Source organism: Calliphora vicina, chromosome 4 (assembly GCF_958450345.1).
Source record: "Calliphora vicina chromosome 4, idCalVici1.1, whole genome shotgun sequence".
NCBI classification, from domain to species: domain Eukaryota; kingdom Metazoa; phylum Arthropoda; class Insecta; order Diptera; family Calliphoridae; genus Calliphora; species Calliphora vicina.
Genome location: NC_088783.1, coordinates 34,579,280 through 34,598,311, shown reverse-complemented (window position 1 = coordinate 34,598,311; position 19,032 = coordinate 34,579,280). Strand labels below are relative to the sequence as shown.

The 19,032-nt window shown below is 29.7% G+C and overlaps 1 protein-coding gene across 3 annotated transcripts in view; it reads right to left on the bottom strand.

The window, feature by feature from the left end:
• Positions 1-303: 303 nt before the first annotated feature.
• The window catches only part of RhoGAP19D (Rho GTPase activating protein at 19D), a 135,465-nt gene continuing 116,736 nt past the window's right edge, over positions 304-19,032 (bottom strand). Inside the window, exons 5-16 of one of the 3 annotated variants that reach the window (XM_065507039.1) lie at positions 9,718-10,413; positions 8,637-9,082; positions 8,085-8,174; positions 7,603-8,008; positions 7,381-7,504; positions 7,204-7,302; positions 6,826-7,128; positions 6,352-6,747; positions 5,741-6,283; positions 5,115-5,378; positions 4,550-4,808; positions 304-4,489 (exon numbers count right to left, since the gene is read on the bottom strand). In XM_065507039.1, the coding sequence (XP_065363111.1) occupies positions 3,285-4,489; positions 4,550-4,808; positions 5,115-5,378; positions 5,741-6,283; positions 6,352-6,747; positions 6,826-7,128; positions 7,204-7,302; positions 7,381-7,504; positions 7,603-8,008; positions 8,085-8,174; positions 8,637-9,082; positions 9,718-10,413 (4,831 nt within the window). In that variant the 3' untranslated portion in view covers positions 304-3,284. Of the gene's footprint in view, positions 4,490-4,549; positions 5,379-5,740; positions 6,284-6,351; positions 6,748-6,825; positions 7,129-7,203; positions 7,303-7,380; positions 7,505-7,602; positions 8,009-8,084; positions 8,175-8,636; positions 9,083-9,717; positions 10,414-11,169; positions 11,307-19,032 lie in introns of those variants that run through there. The other 2 variants (XM_065507040.1, XM_065507038.1) reach the window with 2 other exon arrangements.

The window sequence follows — 19,032 nt, the reverse complement described above, 5'->3', positions numbered from 1 at the left end:
AAGCTTACACATCATCTGCTTACCATGCTTATGGTCAGCATGGCAAACTAAATTTTTTTTTAAAAACTCTTAACTGTCTTTAAAAGATTAAGGCACAAAATATAGCACACAGCTAGGCAAATATATCGGTAATATTACGAAGTAATCAAAGTTTAAAAACGCTTAACAAGTTTGATTTTATAAGCGTTTTAAAGTAATATTACGGTTAAAATTCAATTAATTCAAACATATCAATATAAAAGTTAGACAAAAATATCGCCAACGCAATGAAGATTAAAAGATAGAAAATTAAAGAACATAGGCTTTTTCTTGAAATTTTTGTATATATATATTTATTTCTTGTTTTAGTTCTAAATGTTTCGGTGTATTTATTACAATAATGATGAAATGTTCATACATGCTGTACTTTTCTTGTGTTATTTGTGTTATTAATTATAATGATAAACACAATTATTACATTGTTTTTTTTTAATAATATTACTATAATATGGGATTGTTGTATTTTACGTTCTTATGTTTGTATGTATAACTCAAACAAATTTGTATCAAACATATTGAATAAATTTGTCTGACACTATTATAGAATTTTTGAATTATTATTTTAGCAAAATGTATACATGTATACATGAATACAATAATTTTTATTTTGTTAATTATTTCGAATACTAGCTTTTGTTGCAGTTGGTTTTATTTCTGGCTTAAGGTTTGTATGTTTGCATTTCAATAATTTAATATATATATATTTTGTTTTTATTTTACAATAAAAATATGATTTTAATACGCAATTATTTCAGATTTTAAAGTGCAGTTTAATCACTTTTCTGTTTTAAGCTTATATTTAGAAAAACTAAATAAAAAAAATAATAATAATTCTAAAAGTCAACAATCAGCAACGTATGTAATACATACACCTTCATAACTAAATTCATATCTAACAAAAACTCTTGCCTTTTATTATTGTTTTGTTTTCTTTTTTATGTATAACATTCAAAACTTTCTTATGCTTTATAAAACTTAATTTAGTTTAAAAAAAAATTTATACAAAAAACATTTACATACAAAATAGCAACATAAGGTTTCTTTTTTTTCTTTGTTAGCAGACTAATATAAACTAAACATTTGTATAGAAATGTTTGATATTGTAAATAAATAAAAACAAATACTTTTAAAAATTATGCGTTGAACGTTTATTTTTTTTTTTCGTTACAAGAAAAATTTCTTTGTAAAAAGATCATTTAAATAATGTTTTTCACTTAAATTTGATTAATTTTACAAAAATTAACTAAAATACTAACTATAAAATAAAGAAAAATATACATGGGAAGGAGTCTTGAATTTTACATAACTGATAGTTGTCTGTCTCAACATCAAACACTTTATAATGTACATGTACTTTGTACATAAATATACTTTCTGAGGAGGAAGTTAATGCTTCAATTGTGGTCGAATATGTTAATATGAATTTGATTTATAAGTTTCTAAGGATACTCATGCAGTTGTGTATATCTGAAAAGTTTGAGCAACTAATTGCGGAATTTTGGGTGTTTATTATTTTGTTTTAAAAATTAAATAAAGAGGCGGAAAGCTTAAACACTTAAGAGATGCTTGTACACATTTTAAGATGTAAAATATTAAGAAATACTGATATTTTGTAAAAATAAAATAGTGTGAATACATTCAGCATGCAATTTCAAAAACATTGCACCTGTCATAATTAAAGAAAAGGCAAAATGTTGTATATTGCTTTTAACTGTCAAAAGGTTTTAAATTCAAAAACATTTTTCGTCAAATTTGTATTATTACTATTTATTTTAAAATTTGCCCCAGTATGATGTTCAATAGCATTATAGTTTTACAATAAACTTCAGAAAGTTTATTACCACCCATTGGGGTGGTAATTATTCAAATTTAGAGAACATATGATGTGGATGTTATATTCGCCAAGACAAAACTGTGTTTGATTTTGTTTTTCATCAAATTTACAAAATAAAAAATACAAACAATTAACATTGTAATAAAAGTCTCTCTATTAAAAACTTATGTTGCTAAAAATAATTACTTTTTACAAATAAAATATAAAGAACATACATAAGCATGTAAAAATAAAATAAACTACTTTATACAAATTAGTTATAAAAACCTAATAGAACTATTAAAATTTAAGGGGACAAAATAGTGTTGGCGTGGCCAAAGGTTAAAAACAGTAAAGAATTTTTGGTTTCAAAATATTTTTAAAAGTAAAATAATTAAGTGCGCTTTTTTTCTTAGTTCTTAGTTACACTTTTTTAAGCTTGAATGTTTTTATATATATTTATGTACTAAGTATACGTTTTTTCTTCGTTTTGTATCTCTATAAATATTATCATTATTATTATTATAATTTTAATATTGATTTGTGTAAATGATTGCTAATACTACACATGTTTATACTTGATTTGTTTCTTTTTTGATGTTGTACACATAGAACATAAACAAAATATATGCATACATATATGTCTGTTGAAAAATTTAACAACAATGAATCTTTAATAATTTAAATTTTAATTTTCTTTTGAACTTACATACTAATTGGTGTTTTGTTGGTTAATCAGAAGTAACACAATTTTCTTCCACATACTTTTTGCTTTAGCTATTTATACACTTGTTATTTAAACAGTATACAAAAGATGATTTTGTTATAGAATAAAATGGCCTTTGTATATGATGCTTGCCACGAATCAGAGTTCTTAAAGAATTAACTTTTATTTTAATTCAGTTTTTTTTTCGTACAGTAATGGAAAAAGGAACCACAATAAATTGAACAAGACATTTAAGTACTAATGGTAACTTCCATTTTAAATAGCGGGTAATTTAAACATATTATTTTTTTTAAATTTAAGTAATTTGTAGTCGATCACAAACTAAATAATTTTTTACTTGAATTTCAAATTTCATTTATATCGATTCTTTTGAACTCTGAAAGAACGTCAAATATACATACGTCAGCCATTCTTTAATAATAATGATATCATGATGATGATTGTACTCAATAATAACTAGTATTTTACTCTTTAAATGTAAGAAGCTGGGAGGGTGGGTTTTTGTTTTTGTTTTTAATTTAATTATAATTTAAATATGTTTTGCTTTTTTTAATTTGTTGTTGACCAAATATGTAAAATTGTTTTGTTACTTTATTTTTAATATACATACATAATTTCCATATTTGTTTATTTTAACACTAAGGAATTTTATTCCTCCAAGTATTAGTTTATTTGTTTTGTTGTTGTGTGTAGTATATTATAGACTTAAAAGCGACCACGATTCATATTCTTAAAACGTATGCCCACTTCAAGTACGTGTTCGCCAGCCGAATTAGCAACATTAACAGTGGCCGCATTATTAGTGCTACTACTACTATTACTACTGCTACTATTGTTGCCATTACTAGTACTGCTGCTACCTCCTTCATCGTGTTGCATATTATTGTTATTGTTGTTGTTATTGGGTATATTACCATTGGCGCTAGATAAGGGATTACGTCTTACTACCGAAGATGTGTTCGAGGCGGTTGAGTTGTTAGATGCATTGTTGGTGATATTTTTGCAATGATGATTGCAATTATTTGAACCTGCGCCTCCACCACCACCACTATAATCATGGGGACCTCCTACTGTATGCCTTCTTTTAATCGAACGATTTTGTTTGTTTTGTATTTGACGTTTTTTAGTTAGATTCATATCAGTCTTTTCATCTTTAGTTAAACCAGTTGTTGGCATATTCGAACCAACGCCACCTGCTGCGGCGCCACTGCCCCCATAACGCGAAGAATAATTACGACAATTGAAAGAAGCCGAACGAAACAGTCGATGATCTCTACGCTTTTTATTATACTTATCTAGAAGAAATGATGGTGATGCCATTACTAAAGCTTCTTTAGGATCACTTGTTGTAGAACCCTCGGAATCATCTTCGGAACACCTTTGTTCCTGTACGGATGAAGAGAATCGTAAGTTTTTGCTAGTTGCATACAAATTTCTTGCAGTTGATGCTGTTAAATTCCCCTTAAGCGCACTAGAAGTGGGTGTGGATGCTGCAGTTGGAGGAGATGTTAAACCACCACCCACACTTCCCAGTGATGAATTTATGGGGGCTGTGGCCGAGTGTTGCAATTTATGTGTTGTTTTGTAGGTAGTTGTAAGTGTTGATGTGGGTTTTTCATTGTTCATTTTGGCATTCATCAGAGTGTTAGTTGATGCACACGAGCGACTAACCATTAAATTATTTCCAGTTATACTCTCAATCGGGCAAAAATTGTGAAAATGCCTTTCAGGTGACTCATCGGCATAAGGAATGTTTTCAGAATGCAGAAGAAGAGGTTCACCAATTGTGTAGCGGCGTGTTTGAACGGGAATATCTGGAGATCCATTTTCATCATTTGATTCAGAACCATATTTAAATATTTTTAATTTATCTTCCAACGCATTGGTAACAGCACTCAGGGACATAGAACCTGAAAAAAATTCGTTCAGTAACATATTCATTCATTCAAACTTTTATTATTGAAACTCACCAGTATCGCTGACATGGCTAATGCTGCTTTCATCATCGGTTAGCGTTATCGAAATGTCCACACTATTACGTTGTGCTTCCTTGGCAATACTGCTACCGCTGCAACTGCCCGAATCCTTTTCATCCAAACTAGTCTTACGACCATGTCGGTGACCCAAAATACTACGACTTTCACTCTTCTTTGAAGTCTTTTTTGTTGATGAAGCCGTCGTGCTGCTGCTACTCGATGAGGAAGTGGCTGTTGTGGTTGCACTGGTTGACTGAAAATGTAAACGTAAAGTTACACCAAAATCATAAATAGTTGGAACAGCTTTACGTCTTTGACGATATGCTGCCGCTGATTCACCAGCAACGTTAGACGCATTACGGGTATGATTTGAAACTGAACGTGTATTAAGTGTGGAAATATTGGGTGTTGATTTGCATATATTTTTTAGAGTGTTCTTGGTGATTGTAGTAAGAAGTATAGGTGTAGTAATAGAGTGTTTTGTGTTGGTAATAATGTTGGTATTGGTGATAGAATTGGATGTGGATGTGTGAAAAGATTTAGATTTAATTTCGCTTACCCTACTATCACCAGGTTTTCGTATCTTTTTCCCTAGTTGCGGCATAAAACGTGACGTGCGTGATGTCGTGTTGCACGAGCTTGATTCACGTTCATTAAAACGTTCGATTTTCGAAATGTTGTGTAATAACATATTTGTTTGATTCTCTTGCTGCTGCTGTGCAGCCGACACTCCGGTTGCCGATGACGACGTAGATGGAGCCAAATTATTACCACAAACATCTTCAATATCTGGGGTTTTGCCATTTTCAAAGAAGTAATCATACTAAAAGGAAATTGTAATAAGAAGATGAACAATAAATTAAAAATTAACTGAATTCATCTTAGAAGATACACACAGTTACTAAATTATACGTACGATTGACTTTTTGAGCATTTTTTTAAAAATCTATATATATAAAAATACAAGGCCTGACTTATTCATTCATTCACTCACTCATGACTGATGAGTCAGTGAATCAGTGAGTGAGTGAATGAATGAGTTAGGCCTTGTATTTTTAAATATATAGCTTTTTTAAAAAAAAAACCAAAAAGTCTTTAGTAACTATGTGTATCTAATGATATTTATTTTCAAATATGTTTACTAATACGAAGCATTTTAATAAAATTACATTCATTAAAACTTACATTTGTCAAAAGGAGTTCCACAATCCTGCATTGATGTTTCATATCCTTTACGGCTATATCTAACGTATCATTGGGCGTTCGTATTATAGAAGGACCAAAAATAATTGCCAAATTTTTTGGCTCCATTAAATTGACGTCACAATGCTTACTGACTGTATTCAAGTGGCGAAACAGATGTTTCATCGTCTCATACGAATACGGCGGCAAATCTTCTAATAGTTGTTTTATTTCTCGTAAACGTTCCATTCCCACCTTCTTATCGGCCTCAATGAAATGATTATAAAAGGAACTGGGTAGCAGGGCATCCGGTAAACTTCTTATAAACAATTTCAAAAGACTCGAAACGACATTGACATCCTCCCATCTTACGTCTGTATTGCAACGGTCCCAAGAAAAGTCGGTTTTGTTAACTTGATCTGATAACTCAGATATTGCAGCTTTATTGCCGGGTATACGATATATTCCAACCACTCCCAACCCTTTAGTTTCAACGATATTTGTACATACTTCAACCAAAGTTGGTACATATTCGTTGTTTTTGGACTACAATTATAAAAATGTAATTTATTAAAATTATGGGAAATGTTAAATGGTATAGTAATATAACATACCATGGGACACGTTTTTAGTGGTACACCTATAGAACCAATAGTCTTGGAGGATGAAGACAGATTTGAAGGTGATAGGTCAGCATTATGGCCGCCACTACTACTACTTCCACCACCTCGACGAAACAATAAATCCTTCCAGTTTTTGGCCTTTGGCGAACCTAAATCTTTGTCGGGTATATTTTTGTGGGAAGATGATTTGCGAGTTTTCATCACAGGTGATATAGAATCTGAAGCTTCTAATTCACTACGTGACGCAGAACTATGCGGCGAATGTTCGGCTTGTAAATGGTGCGCTGATTGTGGGTGTTGTACGTTATCATCACAGTATGTTGATGTAGACATGCTAGCAGTTGCGGCTGTTTTTTGTGGTTCCGCTAGCTGTTTACCTTGTAGATCCTAAAGTAGATGATTAAAAGGGATTAAGTGAAATTTATATTTGATTATAATTCTATGAGGGAGGGGAAATACACTTACATTGTCATCATAATTTAAACTATTCTTCCATTGTAATAAACCAAATATTCTCTTCATTTCCGTACTGCTTTTAGTTTTGAAATAAATCTCTGTATGTGGTTGATAATGTGTATCGCTATGTAATGACTGTTGAGGTACGTTTGTCGAACTACTCGATGATGTTAACTTATCATTCGTATCATCTAAATTCAGTTCATTGCCTAAAGTGGCTATCGGTGAGGGTTTCGATTGCATACGAAATACATATTTCTTTTTATCAGGTTCATCAAATATATTATAATTTCTAATGTCGAGTTCTATCATCTGTAACATTCGAAAGTAACGAAAATAAGGTGTTATTTTTTCAATTTAGTAACTTCTGATTTTATTCATACTTACACTATTATCGGATTTTGTATTGCGGCTGGGGTATATTTTTAATATATCTCCTTTAATCTCGATTTTTACTTGTCGCCAAGAACGATATTCAGAAAGTCGCTAGAAATATAAATACCACATTAATTATAATCATATGTTTACTATCAGATAAATATATATGTATTTGTTTCAGCTTACTTTGCCATTAATACAAGTCGATTTTATTTCCATTTCAGTTTCAAATATTTCCATTTCGGTTGCAACATCTTTTGTTTCAAATTTACTATTTATATCAATACTGGGTATACTATCAATGAGAACACTAAATCAAAAAAGAAAAGGGAATAAAATATATTTATACACCATTGAATTGAACACTTGACAATACATCAATCAATCAAATAAATTTAATTTGCTCACCTGTGCCTTATATCACTATTAACAGATGTTCTGCGACTGCTACGAGAAGAATTTTCTAATTTTAAATCTTCCAGTGCATCTAATGATTCGCTTGTGCTGTCAGCAGCACCACTATCGCCACCACCACTAACGACATCATAAATCGGATCAGGATGTTCTTCAATGTGTTGCGATAATACCGTAGCAGATTTTGTCGATAGACTTTCGTTGACACTACCGGTTGAAGTGTTCGCAACAGACGATGACGATAGGGATGTTTCACAGTGATAGTCATCGTTAGTTGCACGCAAATATGAAATCCGGCGCATATGTTTTGGCTCATCAAATGAAGACATAGGCCTAATTCGTCTTATAACCGGAGTTGTTGAAGATTTGTTTATTTCCGTTAAGTCAGTCATAGTGGATGCTAGTAACGGAAAGAAAATAAATTATGAATTATAGCATTTTCAAATATATTAGGAAAAAAGGTTCATTTTATTTACCTCTTGTTGATGTTGCACTGCTTGTACCGCTTTCGGCTATATCGGTCAATGTTGATTTTGCATTAACATCCGTTAATTTACTAGCAAACTCTGGAGGTAAAATAACAACACAGAAGGAAATAGACATATAAATTAATATCTTTTACTATGAAAATAAAATATACGTTTTTTGATACAATCACACATATAGTATGTAAACTTATTGGTATTGACATTTATTCTAAATTTGCATACAAAACTTAGACAAAATTTAAATTTATTTGTTTGATAATTACAGAAAAATCTCAATCTTTAGTTTAAAATGGAATTTAAGAAACTTTTTGGACATTTTTATTATTCCTTCTATCGCATTACAATTCACATTTGTTTGATTTGAAAAATAATTGAAAATAAGTTTATACGAACACTAAGTTGGTTTAAAGTGAAACGATATTTAGACATAAATGTATCCTTTGAGTCTTTGTTTGAACACTAAAGTCTTAAATAAAATTATCCACAATACATATGATTGAACATTTATGATTTTAAATTTTGTATAAACTTTTAACTTACTGCTGTTTATTTGATGATCGATTGTTGTGGTGGCTAAACTAGCTTTATGAATTTCCATGCGACTATAACGATGTCCATCGACAGTAGACACCGAGGCTTGATTTGTTGTTGTTGCCGCTGAAGTTGGTATGCTAGTGCTTGTTGATGATGGTCCGGCTGATGTTGCAGCAACTGCAATGGGAATTATTGTCGTCTTTGGCGCCGTTGTTTGCTGATATTGGTGCGGATGCTGCTGTGGCAGATGATGATGTTGTTGTGGTTGCTGTTGTTGCACCTGCATTTGTGCCAATGGGTGATGCTGCAGTGAATCATATAAAACACCCGGTTTTTTCATCATTATAACATTGCCCGGGGCCGCAGAAGATTCAATAGTATTTGTATTGATAGATAAAGCTTTGAAAGGATCAAAACCTCGAGATAAATGAGAATTCAATTTGCTTTCAAATCTAAAATGAAAGAAAAAAAATAAAATAAATTAAAAAATAAATACATGTACTAGCCATAGGAAATAATGAATTATCTCTTAATTAAATTTTACAAATCGAATTAAATATATCTGCTTAACAATTCCACTAAACCATTCAGCAAGAATTAATTGGCTGTCTTAATTCCTCAACACTTCAAACACATTCATTCCTTTAAGAATACATTTTTATAGAATTAATTGCATTTTGAATGATTTAAGCTTAATTATTACAAAATAGCTTAATAAAATTTGTGTAATGATTGAAATTTGCATCAATACAAATAGACTTAATAATTTTTTTCAATTCATTTTGTAAATGATTAAAACAAAAACATAATGAATAAAAAAATATTTTAATTCAATTCGTTGTATTCAAACTATTGTATTAGATTTGAATTAACAAACATTGAATCATTCAAAGGTTGAATGAATTCTGTTAGAATTAATTGCATTATGAATTAATAAAAATATGAATGAATTCTATTTAAACAGAATCAAAGGCTAAATAATTCGATTTTGGGAATAGATTTATGGAATTAATTAATTCGAAGCTCTGGATGTAAAGTTGTGTGAAAATTTTGTTTACTATGTATTCATCTAAAAAAATCAACTTACACTTTATTAGTAACACCAGTTTCCTGTAAGGTTTCTAAGAATTCATAATCCTTATGAAGATATTTATCACGCAATGTTGGAACTAATGAACTTCCATTGGTTGTTGTTGAAGTGACCGCTCTTTGCTGCTGCAGATGACCGCGTGCCATAACCGTTGATGTACCAGAAGTTCCATAAGTTGTAGCTCCACCACCTACTCCAACTAATCCTGACGCAACTCCAGTTGTACTGGAGCCTAAATTCGGTGCGTAATGCATATCACAGCTTGCTGTTAGTAATTCTCTTGTACTAGACGAAGATGATGTGGCCGACAAGGGTTGTTTAACTAATGTGCGCGCTTGTCCTCGAGCGGTGGCATCATTATTGCGAATGATAGCACCACCTAAACCTGATGATCCCACTGACGTCGACGATGTTGAAATCATAGACAACTGGGGACTGCCTGATGGCGGTGTATTGGGAAAGAAGTGTTGTTGTTGCTGGTGGTGGTGCTGTTGCTGTTGCGAGTTGTGCTGTTGATGAACATTTGGTAATGGTGATTTAAGGAATTCTTCTTTTTGTTTAATGGATTCACGTAAGCGTATCATTAAATCGCTGGTGTCAACAGCGGCATTTGAAGCATAAAAAGCGGCAGCGTTTTGTTGCTGTTGCAATTGTTGTTGGCGGGTTAATACTGTTAGATTTGCTGGTGGAGAACTGTAATTAAACAATAAAAGTAACAAAAATTTATTAAAATAAGTTTGATAATATAAATCATTTAATTTTAAAATTCATAATGGAATTCAAATCTAATAATACAAATTTAATGAAACTATTTCACTCAGTTTTGTTTTTTTTAATCATTTAAAAAATTAATTGTAATAGATTTAAAAAAATAAGAATCAATTCAATACGTTCGAAATAATAAAGAATTAAGCCTATGAAAATTGAATTAGCAATAAATTCTTTCAAATCTCTGTTTAATACATAAATAATGTTTTAGGATGAATTTGGAAGTAAGATTTCTAATCAATTTCCTAATTCTCAACTGTTGGAATATAATTTCCATTCATTAATAATTTGACATCAAAGCTTAGTTTCGTACATACGACTTATTCCTTTTCAACTCACCTATCTACGATTTAATTCAAAATATATGAATATATGAATACATATGTAAATTGTTTTATATACATATATTTATTTATTTATATAAATTTAAAAAAAAAAAATTAATCAGTCATGGATGTTTAATAATAAAAATTATTATTGTAGATAAATATTATTTTTTTAATATTTATAGTAGTATATTATTAAACCGCTTAATATAGAGAATAGCAAAAAACCACACTTAGATATATCATTAAATCTTGAATATGATTCATAAATAGAATTGACAAAGAGAGAAATACATATAAAATAAAAACATAAAAAATAATATTTATAATAAAATAAACCAAAATTCATTCCCACCTTCGACATGGTAAATGGCACATATGACAAAAACAATTTAAAACCGCATCGAATGGACTCATCGTTACTGTTACTGTTACCAGTCACTGTTGTTATTTTTTTTTAATTTTTTATAGTTAGTGTCTGTGTAGTTGGTTGAGTTGAGTTGATGTGGTTGTTTGTTAAATATTTGTATTTGTTTGTCGTTTCTACTTTTTTTTTTAAGTGTAAGTAGTAAATATTCAATTTAACGTTAGTTTTTGCCATTTATAATAAATAATAAAAAAACCAACGAAATACAAACACCAATTCACACAGATACTCAAATCTATGTATGTTACAAAAATGAAAAACATAAAACGAAAAAATTAAAAAAAAAAACTTTAAAACATTTAAGCACGCGACTAAAACAAAAATCATACACTTGAATAATAAATTACAGTGATCGATATAAGTATAAGGGCATATTGCGAATTTTTATACATAAAACAAGAAATTAATTTCATTTTTTTTTTAAGTCTATAGAATAAATATTAGAAAATTATGACAGATCGCAATGCAAGTTCGCAATGGAGAAAAACGGAAGTATCCAAAATATCAGGATTAGAGTATTTCCATTTGAAAGATTGCGTTTTCTAATAAAATGATTTGGAATACAGGTTTTCAATATATGCAGTAGGGTGGGTCAATTTGTTCGGGCCCAAAAAACGTGGTAAAGCGTATAGCAAATTCGTAATCTACGGAAAATTCTATGAACTTTTTCAGAAGAAATCATGGTTCTAAAATCAAAATCGAGCTTCCGGTTTTTTACGAGAAGATTTGGAGCTCAAGACCTCTTTAGCTAGGAGACCTCGGGTATGTTCAATTTTAAAAATAATAATATTTCTTCGTTTGTGTTCCGATTTCAAAAAAATTACATATATATAGAATCTTCTCGTCGAGTACTACATATAACATCTCGTAGCTATATATTCTTTATACATCTTCTTAGAAATTTTTTTAGATAACTTAAAAAGAATAAAAGCACCTTTTTCCCAAAAAAATAACGAAAAATCGCCTTTTTTAATTTTTCGAAATTTAAGCATAACTTTGGACTCAGTCATTATTTTTAATCAATTTTTTCTTTATGTTATATATACATTTCTTGTTAGTCCTATAAATAGAGAAAATCGGAAAATATTTGAAACCGCGGTCATCAAAAAACTGGAGTAGGGTGGGTAAAAATGTATTATTCAAATGCCAATATCTCTTACGCTATAAGAGATAATTGATAGCTACGAGATGTTATATGTAGTACTCGACGAGAAGATTCTATATATATGAAATTTTTTGAAATCGGAACACAAACGAAGAAATATTATTATTTTTAAAATTGAACATACCCGAGGTCTCCTAGCAAAAGAGGTCTTGAGCTCCAAATCTTCTCGTAAAAAACCGGAAGCTCGATTTTGATTTTAGAACCATGGTTTCTTCTGGAAAAGTTCTTAGAATTTTCCGTAGATTAGGAATTTGCTATACGCTTAGTAGTCAAATAAATTTACCCACCCTAATATGCAGTATTATTTCAGTTTTTCTTTATTTTCACTATACAAAATTATATTGAAAATAATGTGTGAACTATTTAAAATAAATAAAAAAAAATTCTTTTCATTAAAATTATTTTTTAATTAACATTTAAAGAGCGTTAGATCTACTCCAGATCCAAATATGTAATATTATTAATATGCTGATTTTTTGGAAATTTTTTGTTCTGATGTTCTGTAAATCGCAAGACTCTTGGCGAGTTCAAATCGCAATAGTATACTGAAGTGAAGTGATGTATTTAGACTAAACCAAATATAAAAGCAACAATAAAAATATGAATTAAATAAATTAAATGTGTTTTCTTTCTACCATTTTCATAGAATTTTTATTAAAAATATGAAATTTATGTTCTTTGGTTTTGTTAATTTTAAAATATGTATTGTGAAAAATTATAACAAAATTTAGAAAACCGTCTTATTTTTTTTAATAAAAATTAACCCATACAAAAAAAAACAGGCCAATCGAATTATTCAAAATTTTTGAAAAGTTTCGTCAAGATCCAATTTTGTTAAGAAACTTTCAGTGGTGTGAATGACGAAACAGACAGGTTTTGGGTATTTGTTTTATTAAAAGTTTAGGTTTCAGTAGACGGGAAAATTTTGCCCGAATACTGGTATTAGGCCAACTATTCTAACGATATACACTGAATGACAATACAATTGAAACTTTTTTTAAAACTATATTCTGTATCTTGACTCCGGGATTTAGAAAATATGGTTCTTATTCTTATTTAGAGAAAATGTGGGTTTAAATTTATTTATATAAATTTGAAAAGTTCTCTTCCGAAACGAATTACACATTTTTCTGATTTTACTTAGTCTGCTTTTACACAGGGCAATTTTTCTTGCGCAAGTCTAGAGTTTATAGGAGAGAGAGGCAAGAAGAAAGAAGAGGGGTACACACTTGCTTGTACTGGCAAGTCTCTTCAAATTTCTTTTGTTTTCTCATTTTCAATATGGCGTCTATTAGGTTTTGACATACAAAATTGCTCACAGACTTGCTGTGTGTAAACAGACGAGCAAGTTTAAAAGGGAATCGACGAGACTTGCTTCAAGTAAACTTGCCCTGTGTAAAAGCAGACTTAGTCGGACTTCTAAGGGCCATTATTACAACTTGCCTTTATAGTAAAAGGTAACTTTAAGTAATAGAAAAAGTACCCTTAAAGTTAACTTTAACTATAAAAGCATGTTGTTAATAGTTTGATCAATTATATAAAAAATTTTACTATGTTTTTACCATAAGTACACAAGTAAGACAGTAAAGTTTGGTGGGGTAAATAATATGGTGTGGGGCTGTTTTTCAAGGCAAGGTATGTGTCCAATTCATAAAAAGGCTGGAATCGAATACAAATCCATTTCCATACGGCATGTACCAATGAGGTACGAAGGAATCTTTATCAGATGCGGTTATAAGGGAATGACAAAATATTTCAAAGGCGACGATTAATTCTTGAATTAATTCAATGCATCGTTGCTGTGAAGCATTAATAAAAACAAGGGATAAAAACAAAAGGATCATACTGTTTTACATTTTCAGAATTTAATTATGACCTTATATTTTCTTCTGTTAATATAAGTAAATAAAAGCATATGTTAATGAAATACTAAAAAAAATAAAATTTCTTATGAATTTGCTGCTTATTAATTTAATATATGGAATAGTTTTCATTGTATATTTCGAAAAAGGGAAAGAAACTAGCAATCATTTAAGTCGTGTGGCCAACGACGAAATCAAGATAAAAGGTCAATCTTTAGTACAGTTGATTATACAGAAATTTGATATTGAAATAACATCATAACACACTTTTGATTATTTAAAAAACATATTTATTTCATTTAATAAGTGAGTAATTTATTCCCTTAATTGAATAAGTGATACTTGCTTAAATATTTCAACAAACGTTTATTTGTAAGACTCCAAAAAAATAAAAACAATACTAAAAATGTTTAAGCTCCTTATAAGTATATCATTGTATTTAAGATTCAAAGCATAATTCAAACAATATTTTACTTCATTAGACATAGAACATACATACAATGTTAACGATATATGATTTCTCTAAATATTTTACAAATTAAGAAATTATAGTTTATTATGTTATATTTTTTGTTGTAAAGTATACGTAGAATTTTGTAAAAACCAACAAAATGTTGTATTTTTATATAGGATGATAATTTTGTTAACTTTAATATTTTAAAAGTTTTTTTTTCATTTTACAATATTTTTTGGTAAATATTTTTTGTTTGTCGCTTTTAGGTTTATTAATTTTTTATACGTTTTCGATTTCATACTTTTGAATATTTAGAAAGTTTAATGTGTAGTTTATTGAAATAATTGTTTAATTTAAAATAAACTTAATCAAATATCCAGCACTGTTAGGTTTAGTTATGAAAAAGAAAATTTTAACTGGGAGTGGTTTCTAGATACATATGTATATGTATTTATATATATATATATTTTTTTTTTTAATTTTATTTAATTGATTGAGAAAAACGAAAGTGTAAATTTGTTAAAAACTTTTCAACCGGCAAAAATCACATCACATCTTATTGCAACAGTGTTGCACATAGTTTTGTTGTTGACCAACACACACTAAGTAGTGGAAAGCGAAAACGAAAGACTTATTTTTCGCGAGACGTCAGTACTCAGTTTGTGGTTATTGTTGTTAGATGATGTCTTGATATCCACCACTCTCAGATACATCGGACATTGGTAACAAATAACTAACAAAACAAATAAACAGACAAACAAACCAACCATCAACTCAATCAAACTAACGACACTCATTTGTCGTTTAAAACCGAAAGAAATTAAAACAGAAAACTTATAAAAAAAGAAAGAATTTTGTCTTAACAACACAACTGATCGATTTCAGGCGATATTAAACTAAAGATAAATACAACAAACACTTTGTAACGAAACAAGAAATAATACGGCGGCGACAATATTTGTCCGCCCGGTTGACGGACAACAACTGTCATGCTAGTGAATAATGAAATGTTGTCAATGCGCGTAGATTTTCTTTCAATTCTATACGAATACACGAAAAAAAAAGCAAAAACAATGCGAAAGACTTTCAGCTGACGTATTGGCATAGTGTCACCTCACCACCAACAACCATAAAGTGAGTACAAACAATTTGTATTTAAAGCTTTACTCAACGATTGAGCTCTGAAGTCACTCTCTTGGTTAACCCATTGGTGATCAGAATGAAAATTTCTTAGGATTTTTTTATTTAAAATAATTCTGGGAAAATAAATCTTTAAATTATTATACTCATAAATTTATTAGCAATGTGTCATGAAGTATTATTTATTATAAATTGTGGTGAAGTGATACTTTAGCTATAACCATACTTTTTAAATCCTTTACAATGATCGGTAAGGGTATATGCATACATATAAGTTTGTCATTCTATTTGTAATTTCTACATTTTTCATTTGCGACCTAATAAAATATATCATTCTTGAAAAACTCTCGATTTAAATTTTTGAAAAAAAATAATAAAAAAATGAGCTGATGTAGAATATAAACATTTTAAAAAAGGGTATGTGTTTACCGAATATGGTCGAGGTCAAAACTTATGTTTTTCTGTGCACTCTTTTTTATCGATATCGATCTGTCTGAAATCAACATTTCGAAGCTTCCAAATAACTTACATACATGATTGATACATCAATATATCCGCTATAGTCCTTCGGGCCAAATTCGGGAAACATACTTTTTTCGTCAAAACAATTCAATTAATAATCACTTAATGGTTATGTTAAGGTAGCCATTCTATGCCACCATGTAAAGTTCTGAGTAAAATTACAAGCACTTTTATAAACGTTACATACTAACATTGTTTCCCAAAAAGGGTTAATTTTCGTACTAACTAGACTAGACACTTAAAAGTACGTTAAGTTGTATTTATTTTCCTTTGGCTCGTGCTAACGTGGCTTAAACCACCTTAATAACAATAGTAATGTAACAACAGTATGCATACAAATATACAAAAAAAATAAACAAAAATATTGTCCGCCAAAACGAACAAAATAAAATAAAAGAATAAATTGAAACAAATGAAATAATAAAACTATAGTCGTTGGGTGTAGTAGATCCAGTGAATGAGTGAAGTGTGTCCATAATGGTCACCTAATAGGTATTTTGTCGTTGTTGTTGTGTGTATTTATGCTATGTGTCAGGAATTATGGATTACGTTTGTAACCATATCAGTCATCTTGAGTCTAACTTGGTTGTTTGCTATTTTGTATAAGTTTTTTTAGTTGTTTTCTTTTTGGATTTTAATATTCAACTCACATTTATTGTATGTCATATTAAATGTACCTCGATCTGATATGTTTGTATGTAGGTACTCACAATCAATACGTACAAACGTCTAAATATGATTTAATTTGCATTCGAATTCTTTTGTGAAATCAACAGAAATATTGACGCTTATTATAGACAATATGACCGATTCTCTAGCTGTCTCTTTCTCAACTTCTCTGTCTGGTACTTACTAATTAAGAGAAGACATAAATATTGTTTATTTGTTTTATTTTTTTTAATATTTTCATTCGTTCATTTTTCATCATAAATGGTTGTCATTCAAAAGTTACGCGCAAATATTTCAAAATGTTATTATGTCTGTATGTAAATATGAATGTGTTTATTTTAAATACAAGTATGCAAATTATTTCCTAAAAAATGGATTTATTTAAAATAAATATGTTTTATTATTATGACGTATTGAAATTTATGAGAGAATTAAAAACTTCATATGTTATTGTGTATTTGATATTATTTGTTCATGTTTTCTACGCCAAAGTAGACTAGGTAATAGTTTGGACGTGGGATTGCTTCGAACCAGTGATACGAAATACTTAATAAAATAAATTACTTTTGTTTCTATAAATCTTAAAAAAAAAATAAACAAATTTTATACTCTACTAAGTGTATATCCTGAGTCAAACTATAATGTATCATCGTTTGTGTTTGTGACCAAAATTCGATTTAATGATGTTCTTCCCTACATCTGTAACTTATATACATGTAAGAATTTTTGGCTTAATCGACTCCGGATCCAGAATATATATACTTTATAGGGTCGGAAAATTATATTGTGAAAATTACAAATGGAATGACAAACTTATATATATATACCCTTCTCACGAAGGTGAAGGGTATACAAATCCAATATGGACTTTCAAAAAAATAACAAAAGATTTAAAGGTTAGTATAAGAAGTCATGGATATTGAAAGAAAACCTGGATCAGGAAGAAAATAAGGTCTAACAGATATTGGCAAGGCAAAAGAAGTCGAACAACTCTTTCGAAGAGCACTGAACTCTTCTATGAGAAAAGCAGTTCGTAAAGTTAAATGCTCTGATTCTTTTGTGCGCAGAGCCAAAGATAATGCTGGGTTGAAGTCGTATAAAGTTCATAAAGTTCCAGATCGCAATTCGGTAAGGAACTTATAAGCAAAAGAACTAGCGAACAAATTTAGGTAAAATTTTATAAAAATTATTCACAATTTCCAGGTCAAGATTTTTATGTGGCTGATGGACTAGGTAATGTTCAAGAACAATACAGGACAAAAAAATTAAACAAAATTATCCATGAAGATTCTTGTGTGGCAAGCCATTTGCAGTTGTGACAAAAAAACCAATAATTTGTGACATTAGGCACAGAAATATATATTACGGAGTGTGGACAAAAACGTCTTTTACCTTTCTTAAAACATCACAGAGTGCCTTCATATTTTTTTGCCCGATTTTGCATCATGCCGCTATGGAAAAAGGCCATTGATTAGTATTCAAACAATAATGTCAATTTTGTACCACGGGTGGCAAATCCAACTGTCCAGAACTTCGGCATGTGGAAAAGTATTGAACTCTTGTAAAAAAATAATTAACGAACACAGGAAAGCCATCCCAGCACATTTTAAGCGTAAGTGGAAAAAGGTAACGGATGCAGCTATAAAATCATTAAAGGATTTCTGGAAAAAGTAAGATTTCTCAAAAGCATCGTAATTTTTAATTTGTCTTTAAGTGTGTACTAAGAAAAAGGGTATGTAAGATTCGGTTTAACCGAAGATAGCACTCTAACATATTGGAAACATATTCTGTATAAATCTATTTCAAGATGCACTGCATACAAATAATGTATTATTATGTTAATAATCAATAGTTAATACCCTAATAAACATAAAAAAATATACCCAATTTTATAGTAAATAAAAAAAGTAAAAGTCTTCAAGCCAGAAATCATAAATCTAAACTTCAGGCGAAGAAACATTAAAACTCAAAAAATGCAA